The sequence below is a fragment of the Manis javanica genome, chromosome 12 (genome assembly GCF_040802235.1).
Source record: "Manis javanica isolate MJ-LG chromosome 12, MJ_LKY, whole genome shotgun sequence".
NCBI classification, from domain to species: Eukaryota; Metazoa; Chordata; class Mammalia; order Pholidota; family Manidae; genus Manis; species Manis javanica.
The window spans coordinates 39602641-39619536 of NC_133167.1; the positions used below are offsets into that span (position 1 = coordinate 39602641).

Below are 16896 nucleotides of genomic sequence, written 5' to 3' on the forward strand. Positions count from 1 at the left end.
TTGAGAGTAAACCAGCTAATTTTTGAGTATAGAATATAAACTGCAATTATTCCCTGCATGATCTATGTATAATGGTCATAAATTTTCCCTCATAAATAAATAAAAATTAATGAATTCTTTAGAATTAATACATTTATGGATAAAATAATTATGTTCAATAAATCATACTTTCTGCATAATAAAAGAACCCATTTGTGTATATGTGAATATGCTATTCCACTGAAAACCATGGTTCTATTAAATAAAGCAGATAAACTATTAACCTGAGAGAAATATGAAATCATCATACTTAAAAATGACAAATCTACAAATCAAATTCTCAGAAAGAGGGAAGAGTAATCCTAGTTGAACTGTTGCAACCCAAAAGAACTTGTAGGAGCTGCCGGCTGCATTTTAAGAAGTTTTTAACAAATTTAGGAGGGTAATCTCCTTGACAACTGAAAGACTATTCAACTATTTAGTGATTAAAAAGCTAGGTACTATGGGCAGCCACTTTACTTTTTACTTTACATTTTAGGTAATGTGAATCATCAAATAGACAAACTATAAAAATATGACCACAAAAAACAAAATTTTAATGGATAAGAAAAGGGTGCTTTTTACTATGCACTATGTAACTATGTTAAATTTCAAACATTTTTTATCACATTAATCACTGATGGGCCTGAGTACACTTTTTATAAATGTTAAATAGAGATAGAAGACAACATGAAAGCTTTTACTCTTACAATATGACATAAAGGTAGGAAAGACAGTAAAACTTATGGAATTACTTTTTTCTAAAAATTAAGCTTTTACTCTTACAATATGACATAAAGGTAGGAAAGACAGTAAAACTTATGGAATTACTTTTTTCTAAAAGTAAAGAGAAGGAACACTAATTATAGTCCTGTAGCATGAATAAACTGATGAACAATTAAAACAATTTAAGAATCATGATATTTACAACAAAACTTGCTTTTCAGAAGTTTTTTTAATGGAAAATGTTTAACATCCACAAAAGTAGAAAGATTGGTACAGCAAATTTCCATCTACCCATCACTTAGGGTTTCATCTCTGCCCCAACCATTTAAAAACTGCTCTTTAACCATAAAAGTAATTTGAAATCCAGCTTTCAAATTACTTTGAAGTACAATAAATTTTTGTCCTATCAGGCTGAAAAAACTACATATTTTAACTAATTAATAGGAGTTAAGCCATAAAAACGTCCTATTAATATTTATCAGAATATAAGCTTCACAAGGGTAAGTAGTTCTGTCTGTGTACTCACTCACTGCTATATCCCCAGGTCCTGGCACAGTGGGTACTCAATACGTAGCTTAATTTAAAAATAAACCTATAAACTGTATATAGCAAAAGGACCCATTAAAAAGCTTAGAGGAAGAGGTGGACAAATATTATAAATAAATACCCAAGTAAAGGAAAATTGTTTTTTACTTTTTATGTTGGAAATATTTGAATACACAAAAGAGAATATTATAATGAACTCAAATACCCAGTTTTAACTATAATGGGCATTTAAATTTAGGCTTTCTTTTAACCATGTTACATTAAAAAGCAAACAAAAAAAATCCTTTACTAAATCTCCTACTTCATTCCAAACTACTTAAAAAAAAAAACCTATCTATACATGCATCAAACATATGAACATAAAAACTGAAATCCCAAAAACAAAAGTGTTGAAGATACAGTAGTGAACAAGGCAGACAAGGTGTCTGATCTCTGGTCTCTCAGTTTATACTCTTAATGGAGAGGAAACCAGCTATACAAAGGTAAATAAGAAAACAAAAAAGCTAATTTTCAAATTTCTATAAGAATCAAGAAAACTTTAAAAGAGCAATGTGTTAGTGATGAGGTAAGGAAACAGGCACATAGTCACATATTCACACATTATTGTAGATACATATTACTATATATTTTTTAAATAATTTAAATCAATTTTCAGGACCTATCAGGCTGGATGTCTTAGGGGCTCCAGAGTATGAGGAAGCCTCACTGAATTTCTCCAGATTCTGCCTGTGTCTTCTCCCCATATGATCTGGCAGTGCATCCTTCTATATGTCTATGTCTAAGTCTTAGACAGGAGTACCACTAGATGTTGAGTCCATGACCGCTGAACACAGGGATAGGTATGGGGAATCCCAACACATGTACTAAGTAAGTATTCCTTTTGAAGCAGAGTAATAAAAGCACAAAGAATATTCATTTTTTGAAAATATAAAATTAAGTAATGAGAAATCCAAACTAATTACCTGCACAATTAGAGCATGTCTTCTTAATACATACTTCTGAGATGCCATGTGAATAAAGGTTAGGCCTATACAGAGGCTATAGAGAGGTTCGTGGGGATGGGTGCGAAAGGCTTGCACATACTGTCCTGAAAAATGAAAAATGATGTCAGCTGTTAATGACAAGAACATAGTTCTTTATTTCTTCAAACACGTATTCAAATATATTTTAAGGCTAGACAAAGATTACTGTTTTTAACATCTGCAAGGTGTACATTCTAAAATATCAACCAAAGGCACATTACTTTGAATTTTAAAATAACGTATAACATGTAACAAATTAGAAGGATTTACTCATAAATGTATCCTGACCATGAAGATCAAGAGAAACTAAAATCAACGCTTTTTTAGGCACAGCTAGACATTTCCACGTAGTGTAATACTTAAAAAATAAAAAATTTATGAACTGCAATCATAAATCTAGTTGAAAATCAGTAAGGGAAGGTTTCTTTTGGTGAATTCTTTTGTAAAATTACTTAATTTGTCTTATAAATTCAAATGTGATAGGTCCTGGAGGTGAGAAAAAGATTTTAATAGTTCAGGTTTGGTTTTATAGATTGGGATTTGTTTTCCTCAATGTAGCAACTACTTTGTTTTTCCTGAAAAAAGATAAATGTGATAGGGAGCCAAGATGGCGGCGTGAGTAGAGCAGTGGAAATCTCCTCCCAAAAACACATAGAGCTATGAAAATATAACAAAGAAAAATCTTCCTAAAATAGAGACCACAGGACACAGGACAACATCCAGACCACATCCACACCTGCAAGAACCCAGCGCCTTGTGAAGGGGGTAAGATACAAGCCCCAGCCCGGCGGGACCCGAGCGCCCCTCCCCCCGGCTCCCGGCGGGTGGAGAGAAACCGGAGCAGTTTTTTTTTTTTTTTTTTTTTTGGCGAGCGCTTTTTGGAAGCCTTAGAGGGACGGGCCCCCGTTGCTGGGGAGGCAGGGTGGCGGGACCGGTGAGGAGGTGCCTGGGAACGGCGCCGGAGGACAAAGAATATCCCGCGTTTCTCCCTGCGAGACCTGGGGGCGGGTGCCTGAGACCAGTGCCTGAGGACGGAGGAGGTCGCGCGTTTTTCCCCTTTTTTTTTTTTTTTTCTCTTTTTGGCAAGCGCTTTTTGGAAGCCTTGAAGGGACGTGGACCCCAGTGCTAGGGAGGCACGGTGGCGGGACTGGTGATCGGGTGGCTGGGACCGGCGCCTGAGGACAAAGAATATCCCCCGTTTTTCCCTGCGGGACCGGTGGGCGGGTGCCTGAGACCGGCACTTGAGAACAGAGGAAATCGCGCGTCTTTCCCCTTTTTTTTTTCTCTTTTCTGCGAGTGCTTTTTGGAAGCCTAAAAGGGACAGGGACCCCGGTGCTAGGGAGGCAGGGCGGCGGGACTGGTGAGCGGGTGCCTGGGACCGGCACCTGAGGACAAAGAATATCCCGCATTTTTCCCTGTGGGACCGGTGGGTGGGTGCCTGAGACCAGCACCTGAAGACGGAAGAAATCGCGCGTTTTTCCCCTTTTTTTTTCTCTCATTTTGCCAAGTGCTTTTTGGAAGCCTTGAAGGGACAGGGACCCCGGTGCTAGGGAGGCAGGGCGGCAGGACTGGTGAGCGGGTGTGTGGGACCAGTGCCTGAGGACCAAGAATATTGAGCGTTCCTTCCCTGCGGGACCGGTGGGTGGGTGCTTTTTGGAAGCCTTGAAAGGACAGGGACCCTGGTGCTAGGGAGACAGGGCAGCAGGACCAGTGAGCGGGTGCCTGGGACCGGCACCTGAGGAAAAAAAAAAAAAAAAAAATCGCGTGTTTTTTCTTTTTTTTTTCCTTTCTGTTCCCTCTCTCATTGTTGCTGTTGTTGTTTTGGTTTGGAGAGTGCTTTTTGGAAATCTTAAAGGGGCAGGACAGGTCACTTAGACCAGAAGCAGGGAATCTGGGGATCTCTGGGCACTCTAACCCCCTGGGCAGCAGGGAGCACAGAGGCCCCTTACGGAGATAAATAGTCTCCTGGCTGCTCCCCCTCTAACGGGGCTCCACCATTTTGGAGGAACAGCCCCAGCCAGGCCAAGCCCACAGCAACAGTGGAGATAAACCCCAAAGCAACTGGGCAGGAAGCAGAAGCCCTGTCTGCGCACAGCTGCCCAGCACAAGCCACTAGAGGTCGCTATTCTCCCAGGAAAAGGCTACAAACCAACAAGAAGGGAAGCTCTTCCAGCGGTCACTTGTACCAGCTCTGCAGACTATCTCTATCACCATGAAAAGGCAAAACTACAGGCAGACAAAGATCACAGAGACAACACCTGAGAAGGAGACAGACCTAACTAGTCCTCCTGAAAAAGAATTCAAAATAAAAATCATGAACATGCTGACAGAGATGCAGAAAAAAATGCAAGAGCAATGGGATGAGATGCAGAGAAAAATGCAAGAGCAGTGGGATGAGATGCAGAGAAAAATGCAAGAGCAGTGGGATGAAGTCCGGAAGGAGATCACAGATGTCAGGAAAGAGATCACAGAAGTGAAACAATCCCTGGAAGGATTTATAAGCAGAATGGATAAGATGCAAGAGGCCATTGAAGGAATAGAAGCCAGAGAACAGGAACGTATAGAAGCTGACATAGAGAGAGATAAAAGGATCTCCAGGAATGAAACAACACTAAGAGAAATATGTGACCAATACAAAAGGAAAAACATTCGTATTATAGGGATACCAGAAGAGGAAGAAAGAGGAAAAGGGATAGAAAGTGTCTTTGAAGAAATAATTGCTGAAAACTTCCCCAAACTGGGGGAGGAAATAATCGAACAGACCATGGAATTATACAGAACCCCCAACAGAAAGGATCCAAGGAGGACAACACCAAGACACATAATAATTAAAATGGCAAGGATCAAGGACAAGGAAAGAGTTTTAAAGGCAGCTAGAGAGAAAAAGGTCACCTATAAAGGAAAACCAATCAGGCTAACATCAGACTTCTCAACAGAAACCCTACAGGCCAGAAGAGAATGGCATGATATACTTAATGCAATGAAACAGAAGGGCCTTGAACCAAGGATACTGTATCCAGCACGACTATCATTTAAATATGATGGTGGGATCAAACAATTCCCAGACAAGCAAAAGCTGAGGGAATTTGCTTCCCACAAACCACCTCTACAGGGCATCCTACAGGGACTGCTCTAGATGGGAGCACCCCTAAAAAGAGCACAGAACAAAACACACAACATATGAAGAAGGGAGGAGGAGGAATAAGAAGGGAGAGAAGAAAAGACTCTCCAGACAGTGTATATAACAGCTCAATAAGCGAGCTAAGTTAGGCAGTAAGATACTAAAGAAGCTAACCTTGAACCTTTGGTAACCACGAATCTAAAGCCTGCAATGGCAATAAGTACATATCTTTCAATAGTCACCCTAAATGTAAATGGACTTAATGCACCAATCAAAAGACATAGAGTAATAGAATGGATAAAAAAGCAAGACCCATCTATATGCTGCTTACAAGAAACTCACCTTAAACCCAAAGATAAGCATAGACTAAAAGTCAAGGGATGGAAAAACATATTTCAGGCAAACAACAGTGAGAAGAAAGCAGGGGTTGCAGTACTAATATCAGACAAAATAGACTTCAAAACAAAGAAAGTAACAAGAGATAAAGAAGGCCACTACATAATGATAAAGGGCTTAGTCCAACAAGAGGATATAACCATTCTAAATATATATGCACCCAATACAGGAGCACCAGCATATGTGAAGCAAATACTAACAGAACTAAAGAGGGAAATAGACTGCAATGCATTCATTGTAGGAGACTTCAACACACCACTCACCCCAAAGGATAGATCCACCGGGCAGAAAATAAGTAAAGACACACAGGCACTGAACAACACACTAGAACAGATGGACCTAATAGACATCTATAGAACTTTACATCCAAAAGCAACAGGATATACATTCTTCTCAAGTGCACATGGAACATTCTCCAGAATAGACCACATACTAGCTCACAAAAAGAGCCTCAGTAAATTCCACAATATTGAAATTCTACCAACCAATTTTTCAGACCACAAAGGTATGAAAGTAGAAATAAATTCTACAAAGAAAACAAAAAGGCTCACAAACACATGGAGGCTTAACAACATGCTACTAAATAATCAATGGATCAATGAACAAATCAAAATAGAGATCAAGGAATATATAGAAACAAATGACAACAACAACACTAAGCCCCAACTTCTGTGGGATGCAGCGAAAGCAGTCTTAAGAGGAAAGTATATAGCAATCCAGGCACACTTGAAGAAGGAAGAACAATCCCAAATGAATAGTCTAACATCACAATTATTAAAACTGGAAAAAGAAGAACAAATGAGGCCTAAAGTCAGCAGAAGGAGGGACATAATAAAGATCAGAGAAGAAATAAACAAAATTGAGAAGAATAAAACAATAGCAAAAATCAACGAAACCAAGAGCTGGTTCTTTGAGAAAATAAACAAAATAGATAAGCCTCTAGCCCAACTTATTAAGAGAAAAAGAGAGTCAACACAAATCAACATAATCAGAAATGAGAATGGAAAAATCACGACAGACTCCACAGAAATACAAAGAATTATTAAAGACTACTATGAAAACCTATATGCCAACAAGCTGGAAAACCTAGAAGAAATGGACAACTTCCTAGAAAAATACAACCTCCCAAGACTGACCAAGGAAGAAACACAAAAGTTAAACAAACCAATTACAAGCAAAGAAATTGAAACAGTAATCAAAAAACTACCCAAGAACAAAACCCCGGGGCCGGACGGATTTACCTCGGAATTTTATCAGACACACAGAGAAGACATAATACCCATTCTCCTTAAAGTGTTCCACAAAATAGAAGAAGAGGGAATACTCCCAAACTCATTCTATGAAGCCAACATCACCCTAATACCAAAACCAGGCAAAGACCCCACCAAAAAAGAAAATTACAGACCAATATCCCTGATGAACGTAGATGCAAAAATACTCAATAAAATATTAGCAAACAGAATTCAACAGTATATCAAAAGGATCATACACCATGACCAAGTGGGGTTCATCCCAGGGATGCAAGGATGGTACAACATTCGAAAATCCATCAACATCATCCACCACATCAACAAAAAGAAAGACAAAAACCACATGATCATCTCCATAGATGCTGAAAAAGCATTTGACAAAATTCAACATCCATTCATGATAAAAACTCTCAGCAAAATGGGAATAGAGGGCAAGTACCTCAACATAATAAAGGCCATATATGATAAACCCACAGCCAGCATTATACTGAACAGCGAGAAGCTGAAAGCATTTCCACTGAGATCGGGAACCAGACAGGGATGCCCACTCTCCCCACTGTTATTTAACATAGTACTGGAGGTCCTAGCCATGGCAATCAGACAAAACAAAGAAATACAAGGAATCCAGATTGGTAAAGAAGAAGTTAAACTGTCACTATTTGCAGATGATATGATACTGTACATAAAAAACCCTAAAGACTCCACTCCAAAACTACTAGAACTGATATCGGAATACAGCAAAGTTGCAGGATACAAAATCAACACACAGAAATCTGTAGCTTTCCTATACACTAACAACGAATCAATAGAAAGAGAAATCAGGAAAACAATTCCATTCACCATTGCATCAAAAAGAATAAAATACCTAGGAATAAACCTAACCAAGGAAGTGAAAGACTTATACTCTGAAAACTACAAGTCACTCTTAAGAGAAATTAAAGGGGACACTAATAAATGGAAACTCATCCCATGCTCATGGCTAGGAAGAATTAATATCGTCAAAATGGCCATCCTGCCGAAAGCAATATACAAATTTGATGCAATCCCTCTCAAATTACCAGCAACATTCTTCAATGAATTGGAACAAATAATTCAAAAATTCATATGGAAACACCAAAGACCCCGAATAGCCAAAGCAATCCTGAAAAAGAAGAATAAAGTAGGGGGGATCTCACTCCCCAACTTCAAGCTCTACTACAAAGCCATAGTAATCAAGACAATTTGGTACTGGCACAAGAACAGAGCCACAGACCAGTGGAACAGATTAGAGACCCCAGAAATTAACCCAAACATATATGGTCAATTAATATTTGATAAAGGAGCCATGGACATACAATGGCAAAATGACAGTCTCTTCAACAGATGGTGCTGGCAAAACTGGACAGCTACATGTAGGAGAATGAAACTGGACCATTGTCTAACCCCATATACAAAGGTAAACTCAAAATGGATCAAAGACCTGAATGTAAGTCACGAAACCATTAAACTCTTGGAAAAAAACATAGGCAAAAACCTCTTAGACATAAACATGAGTGATCTCTTCTTGAACATATCTCCCCGGGCAAGGAAAACAACAGCAAAAATGAGCAAGTGGGACTACATTAAGCTGAAAAGCTTCTGTACAGCGAAAGACACCATCAATAGAACAAAAAGGAACCCTACAGTATGGGAGAATATATTTGAAAATGACAGATCCGATAAAGGCTTGACGTCCAGAATATATAAAGAGCTCACACGCCTCAACAAACAAAAAACAAATAACCCAATTAAAAAATGGGCAGAGGAACTGAACAGACAGTTCTCCAAAAAAGAAATACAGATGGCCAAGAGACACATGAAAAGATGCTCCACATCGCTAATTATCAGAGAAATGCAAATTAAAACTACAATGAGGTATCACCTCACACCAGTAAGGATAGCTGCCATCCAAAAGACAAACAACAACAAATGTTGGCGAGGCTGTGGAGAAAGGGGAACCCTCCTACACTGCTGGTGGGAATGTAAATTAGTTCAACCATTGTGGAAAGCAGTATGGAGGAGCATCAAAATGCTCAAAACAGACCTACCATTTGACCCAGGAATTCCACTCCTAGGAATTTACCCTAAGAACGCAGCAATCAAGTTTGAGAAAGACAGATGCACTCCTATGTTTATCGCAGCACTATTTACAATAGCCAAGAATTGGAAGCAACCTAAATGTCCATCTGTAGATGAATGGATAAAAAAGATGTGGTACATATACACAATGGAATACTACTCAGCCATAAAAAGTGGAAAAATCCAACCATTTGCAGCAACATGGATGGAGCTGGAGAGTATTATGCTCAGTGAAATAAGCCAAGCGGAGAAAGAGAAATACCAAATGATTTCACTCATCTGAGGAGTATAGGAACAAAGGAAAAACTGAAGGAACAAAACAGCAGCAGAATTACAGAACCCAAAAATGGACTAACAGGTACCAAAGGGAAAGGAACTGGGGAGGATGGGTGGGCAGGGAGGGATAAGGGGGGGGAAGAAGAAGGGGGGTATTAAGATTAGCATGCATGGGGGGGAGGGAGAAAGGGGAGGGTGGGCTGCACAACACAGAGAGGACAAGTAGTGACTCTACAACATTTTGCTAAGCTGATGGACAGTAACCGTAATGTGGTTGTTAGGGGGGACCTGATATAGGGGAGAGCATAGTAAACATAGTATTCTTCAGGTAAGTGTAGATTAAAAATTTAAAAAAAAAAAAAAGAAAGAAAGAAAGAAAGAAAAGGGGGATTACTCCTTAACAGGATAAAACTATTGGTAAATCAAAGATCAACGCATGCTTTAAATATCCTTAATGTTGATCACTTAAAGGGTGTCAGATGATCAGCTATGGAGGTACTCTTTTCTGATAATATTCCTTTCTCTTAATTAAAAAAAAAAAAAAAAAAAAAAGCAGTTACTGTGTGCTGACCTCCAATGAGTTCTGCACAGTGGTATAGAGGGCATGTCAAAGTGTGGGCAAAGGGTCTGTTTGTTTCTAGGCAGAAGATCAAGGCCTAGCTTGGATACCCAGAAAATGAACTAAGATACGATATGAGGAGGAGCTTCCGGCATCAGCACTCTCTGGAGGACTCGTGCCGGGGGATGATCATCAAAAAGCCTCCACAGGGATCTGGACGATGCTGCGGTTGTGGCTGCATCCAGCCCACCGTCTCCTGGACTTGCCATAAGAAGGAGGAGGGAGATGTCTAGGCTGGCATGTGCATACAGTGAGACAACGAATTTGACTGGATCTGTACTGTTGGAACTCAACCAGGAGTTGGGAGGGGTGCAAGTTGTAGCACCCCAAAATCTCATGACTATAGACTATCTATGGTTAAAAGAACATATGGGATGTGAACAGATCCCAGAAATGGGCTGCTTTAATTTGTCTGATGGTTCAAGTACAGTTGGAAAATATCCATCATATCATAGATAAATTTTCACAAATGCCTAGGGTGCCTAAATGGTTTTCTTGGCTTCACTGGAGATGGATGGTAATTATAGATTTGCTTTGTTTATGTCACCGTATTCCTATTATGTCAATATGTGTGTGCAAATTAGTTAGTAGTTTAAAACCTATACATACTTAAGGTACTATACAAGAAGATATGTCAAAGAAATAATCAATCCTCCCAAGTTTCCTTCATATGCTACATCTATAGCTTTTCTTCTTCCTTCCTAATTACAAACTTTAAATAGAATTCGTGCCTCATATCGAATTTACCGAGTATCATAATTCCTCCAGGTGGTAAATATACCTCGAGACAAGTGCTGGGCATAGAAGCCACAGGGCATAAATCTGCAAAGAAGTAAAAAGCTAACCTTTGCAAACAATATGGCTTCTCTCTCACTTACCAACTTTACATTTCCCTGTATGGCCCCGGAAGATGACTGGTTAGCCAGAGACGGGTAAGATTCCTCAAGGGAGGAACAACCTAAGACAGGCACAGTCGCAGGGGGGCCATCAGGTGAGAATTTGGGGGTCAACAGAGGTGAGGCTCAGAACCTCATCCCCCCTGCTTTGAGAGAAATCTTCTGCATCCGTGGATGTCTTGCTGCCCTTGTCTAGCCTGGATTAATACTTAGTCCATAGGCACACACCTGATCATCTGATCATCTACATTTGCCTTCTTACAGCACTAAACTATGTTTTCTACCTTTATCTTGCATCTACCTACCACTTCAGCATTTTATTAAAAATAAAAATAATAATAATAATAGGAGAAATGTGGGATCAACATATAAATCAAGTACAAAAATCAAATGAATATTCATATTTGACCTGATGGTTTATAGGTCATATTGCATGATCAAAACCGAAAGTTTCTGTGATGACTGCCCTTGTACTGTTCACCATGTAAGAATTTATTCACTCTGTAAGAATTCGTTCACCATGTAAGAACTTGTTCGTTATGCTTCAGAAGATTGGAGACTGACGAGAATTAGGCTTGAGATGGATTAATGATTGTACATTGAGCATTGACCCCCCTATACTGAATTTTATTGTTGTTAACAACCATTTGATCAATAAATATGAGAGATGCCCTCTCAAAAAAAAAAATAAATAAATAAATTAAAAAAAAAAAAAAAAAAAAAAAAAAAAAGATAAATGTATCCAATAACAAATTAAGAACTTGGGGTTCTGTGAATTCCCTGTATTCTATGGCTTCGTGGGTAGAATTCCATGTATGCTATTCTACACAACTGTCTCATGTTAAAAGCCTCACCATATGAAGGGAATTTTAAGCAAATTTTTCTTTTCAAGGAATAATCCACAATTTATCACACACAGATAAAAACTTGTATTTCTTCCAGCTCCTAATGCCAGAAGAACAGCACCACAGAATATCTTTAGCAGCACAGATGCTAGACTGCCATTTGGACTTTCTATTTTTACCTTCTGTAAGAGTTTCTAAACGTAGGAAAATAAAATAAATCTCTATTCTATATTTTCTTATTAAATCAGCAACTCCAGAAAGTACACACAGTGGAGGCAAGTTTCCACATTGGATACTCAAGGTTACTGGCTCAACAATTACAAAAACACCAGCCATACAGAAACATTAAAGTATTCAGTAGCCAAAATCCCAGTTTATTCATAAGTCAACTAGCTTTTAGGCAGGAGAAACGTGCTTCATTATAAGTTTAAACATTTGGTTAGGTATTTTTCTATTTATTTGCTTCTGATTCCTTATTACAGAAAATTCTTTTATGTGATTAATTTTGCCTGAGTTTAATTAGAATAAGTAATTATCATGTAAATAAATGCTGATATAGAGACTTGTCTAGTAGGGGATGAACTATCAACAAATCTTAAAGCCTTTTTTGTACTACAGCAAATTAAAATCAGGTAGCAAAGAATCCATAATTAATGAAAATTATTTTTAAAACAAACATGCCTAAGTAGGAAGTATTGTTGACCTTTACAATGAATTATAAGACCACTTCAGCCTTTTGAAACCAAAGCTTCGTAAGAAAAACAAATACTAACATAAATTATCATTATTGCCAATACTTACAGCCACTTACTATATGTGCCACGCATTGTTTTAAGTACTTATCATTTAATCTTCAAAAAATCCACAAGGTAGGTCCAATTATTATCTCTACTTCAGAGATAAAGAAACTGAGCCAAAAGGAAGTAGAGGAACTTGCCATGAAGGAGCTGCTATTTACGTCCAGGCAGTTCCACTCCAGAGGCCTGGCTCTTAACCACTAGGCTTCCCACACTTGACAAAGTCATGTGCCAGGGCACTTACCAAGCGCATGCTTAAAACTACCAGATACGAATGCATTATGTCCATTTAAGACACACAGGGCATGATTATCTGGGTTTTTCAGCATTAAACGGAGACAGAAGCGATGATGGCGTACATCTTGGGAGTGCATGGTAACTTGATTGAAAATGTTCCAGAGCTGGGGTTTATTGACATTTTCCATGACCATTATCCTAAGATTGCAGAAAGAGGATGATGGTAAAAATATGATGGAAAAGAACTTCCTGATTTCTAAGAATGAAACCCTTTCGGGGCTGTCCTACCAACACTGAAATGTAGCATCCCCCAACAAGGAAAAGCAGATTGTTTCAATGTATTTAAGCAAAACCACTTACATGGTGAATGATTTTTTCCAGAAAATACTACTTTAGTTCATTATTTCTACATCTTATTTCTACTTTTCAACAAAACTTTTAAGCCAGAAAACAGAATCAGGTGGTTTAAGTTTCATATGTTCTCTGCTGACCCACTGTAACTGCAGTACAATGAATACTGAGTAATAACTAACAATAATGCATGCCAGGCATTGTTAAAAGCCTCATAATAATCCCATGAGGTGGTGGTGTTATGATGGCCATTTTAAATGGGTAGACTGAGACACAAGAGGTTAAGCATATGAGAGGGCATGCAACAATGGCCTGAACTAACCAGTAAGCAAGAGCAGTTAAAATACAATAGGTTACTAGGTCTGGAGCATGAGAGACAAAGTAAAAATAAATATACATACTCTATCACAGAATGAATTAAACTTAGTTATTGGAAAAATCACCTGATATAGTTGTATGCCTTTCTGAAATTTTTGTCCAGAATTGCTGCAGAGAGACCAAAGTATTCCAGCTCTTTGCGTTTTTGCCTGTCATCATAAAACGAGTAATATTCCAAAGAAGAATCCACAAGTAACTCAGCCTCCTGAAATCGGGATAGGTCACATAAGGAGTATATAGCCTTCAACAGAAGGTTCCACCAGTCATCTTTTGTCAAGACACTCGTGAGTACGGCAAGTATTGCTAAAATGAGACCAGTGAAAATCAGTTAGGTCACTGTATTTCCAAATACTATAGTATTAAAAGGAAGAATTCACATGATTGGTTCTAAGGTTAAATTGAATAACCATGGTCCTATAGACCTGAATTTTTGCCAACACTCTTCTGACAATGACCAGAAGGGGAAGTTGCTTGTTTCCACTCCATCAACACCACCTCCATACGCTCTGCCAATCTGCAATTCCAGGTAACTCTCACTTCTAATCTGTTCTCTACAAAGTCCAGTTACCTCACTGGTGTTTCTCAGTGCAAGCTAAGACATATGGTCCTTCAGGGCAGAATGAGTGTGCACTTCATGACTGACGTCAAATACAGGAGTCTGCACATAAAAGGCATTCAAGTGCTTGCTCAGCAAAGATTTCAAATTCATACTTTGAAATTCAGATTGTTCTTCATCTTTTTATAATCTTCATTTTCTTTTATCTGCTTCAAAATTTCTCTTTTCCTTTAACTATCTTCTCTTCCTTATTTATCTGTAAGAAGCCTCCCTTTCATACCCTTGAGAAATATCAAAAGCCATAAAACATTTCTGACCCAGTATTCTCCTTCTGAGAACCTATCCTAAACAATTCATCAAAAGTATGTATAAATCTAAAGGCATGAAGATGCTCACTACCATATTACTTATAAAATTATCACAATCAACCATACATCAAAAAAGAAGGGTATGATTAAATAAATTATGGAACTGCTATCCAATGGAATATTCACGTTCCTTACATAGAATAGCTATAAGGAGAATAGAGCAAGATGAGAAAATGTCTGTGAAAAAATAAGTGAAAAAATCAGAGTACAAAAATGTATGTAACCTAAGGAGGCTTTGCTTATCCTATGCTAGTACATGAGTATGAGGGGACACCCACCTTAACAAAACAAAACCCTGTGAGCCTGAGAAAAACCAACAACGGACCTGAGAAGAGAAAATACTGAAAGAGAAAACAGGATCAAATGTAAAGAATAATAAAACTTACAGAAACATAGTCCCAAATACATGCCATCGAGGAAGAAGCTATTAGGATAAGCCCAGAAACAGTGAACTGGACAGACGGCAGGGCTCTGCGGCAATCAGAGCTAGGTTATGGGGGGCCAAAGCGCATTCCTTTCCTGAGTCTTCTCCCTGAAACACCTTACTTATGTTTTAACATTGTGCTTATAGAGATTCAGCTCTTCTGGATTCTAAAGCCCTGCCCACTGCACACTGCCATGCTTGTAACAATGACTTAATAAATGTCTGCTGAATTAATTAACAATGAAATAATCTTTGGTATCTCCAGTTTATAACCTAGATGTTTTCCAGTTCTCTGAGTAATAACCTCACCCTAACATACTTAATGTTTTCTCCAGCCTAAAAATAGATGCCTTTTAAACTCACATTACTTGAGACTGGGCCAAAGCAACTTATTTTCAGAGTTTATATGACCATTGCTACACTGTCAAAAATTAATATGACAAAGAATGAAATATATGTAATTGAAATAACTGGACAAGTAGAGTGATTTGTACAGTCATCTAATCTTCATAAATTTAAGATATATTTTCTTCCTGAAAAGCCAAATTAAAAGTCATGTTTAGTTTTTTTCACAGAAAGATAAAAGCAGATGTTTTTCAACTTATAAAAATTAAATGATTTACATGTAGCCTTTTTTTTAAACACCAAATGAGTTTATTATACTTGAGGGATTTAGATTAGAAAACTTCATTTAATTTGAAAAGGGTATATTTTCAATTAGATTACTGTCAGGTGTAACCTCAGGAGTCTTTTTCAACTCAGCCACTTCTATGTAATTAAGCAAATGAAAGTAATTACCTTTGGCATCACAATTTGCTGTCTCTTGGTCATTGTTGTCTGATATTTTGTCTCTTGACACTTTAATAAGGTAGAGATGCCTCTCTCCAGATTTGGAACTGGATATCAAACAGACTTGGGCTCTATTCATTGCTACCTGCATTAAAGATGATAAACTTGAGATATTTTTTAGTCACACAATTTTTTAAAGAAAATCTATATGCCATAAGTTCCACAGGTATGCCTGAAAGCTTCTTTAATAAGGAATAAAAAGGCCAAATTACTGTGTATTTAAATACCTAAAAGAAAATGAAGAGACTGTTTTCTTCTTACCAAAGAAATTCGGGTCACACTACTTACCTTAGCAGAGAAGAAGAAGGCAAATTCACTTTAACTTTATAACACATGCACACACACACAACAACTTACCTGAAAAAAGCTAGACTTAAAAAGGATATCATATCTGGAAAACATTTCTGCAAGGTGAACAATTTTGGCACATAGTAGTGTCTACAGGGCTAATGACTGATAAAATCATGGCTCTCACCTTTCTAAATACGTACTAGCATAGATTTTATTTCAGTTAATCTACAGTCAAGTTTACATTTTCATTAGAACTTTCAATTACATACCATAAATCTTTAAGTCTTTTGTCTATATCTGACTTTCACTTTAAAAAGTTTATTTAGTAGAATAAAATGGTTATAAAATAGCTATAATCTATATTTAAACAAATTCTAAACATTTAAAAAGCCAATAATGTTAATATAAAGAAAGATCATTACCCACCTTTAAAAGCATGGCCAACATGGTAAGTAAGGTATCCACATAACCATACATTTTGCCTTGTGAAAACAACAGAGTAGAACGAAGAAGCAGTAACTTGAGTTCCTAAATAAATAAGCACATGACAATGAGTGTGACAAGATGCCTTTGCTGCAGGCTGTTTTGTTTGCATAGAGAAGTTCTGTCTTAGAAATCAAACCTTAAGGATATTTGTTTTATGATCTTTCACAAGAATTAAGACCCGATATTCTAGAAACTGTAATTTACAATGTCTAATAAGTGACTAAAATGATTCAAAACCATTTTCAAAACCATTTAATAAACTAAAACAAAACTTTTGGATACAACATGTCCTGAGAAGAAAGTTCTAAAATGCAGCCCACCAATGAAAACTTCTTTCTGTTACATGG

General features: G+C 37.7%; 1 protein-coding gene across 7 annotated transcripts in view; it reads right to left on the minus strand.

Annotated features, from left to right (window-relative positions):
• Positions 1-16896, minus strand: part of LOC140845003 (general transcription factor 3C polypeptide 3) — an 81308-nt gene that overhangs the window by 45592 nt on the left and 18820 nt on the right. For all 7 annotated transcript variants that reach the window (XM_073218423.1, XM_073218427.1, XM_073218426.1 and 4 more), the window contains exons 12-16: positions 16490-16591; positions 15722-15857; positions 13641-13878; positions 12854-13044; positions 2253-2377 (exon numbers count right to left, since the gene is read on the minus strand). In XM_073218423.1, the coding sequence (XP_073074524.1) occupies positions 2253-2377; positions 12854-13044; positions 13641-13878; positions 15722-15857; positions 16490-16591 (792 nt within the window). The remainder of the gene's footprint in view (positions 1-2252; positions 2378-12853; positions 13045-13640; positions 13879-15721; positions 15858-16489; positions 16592-16896) is intronic.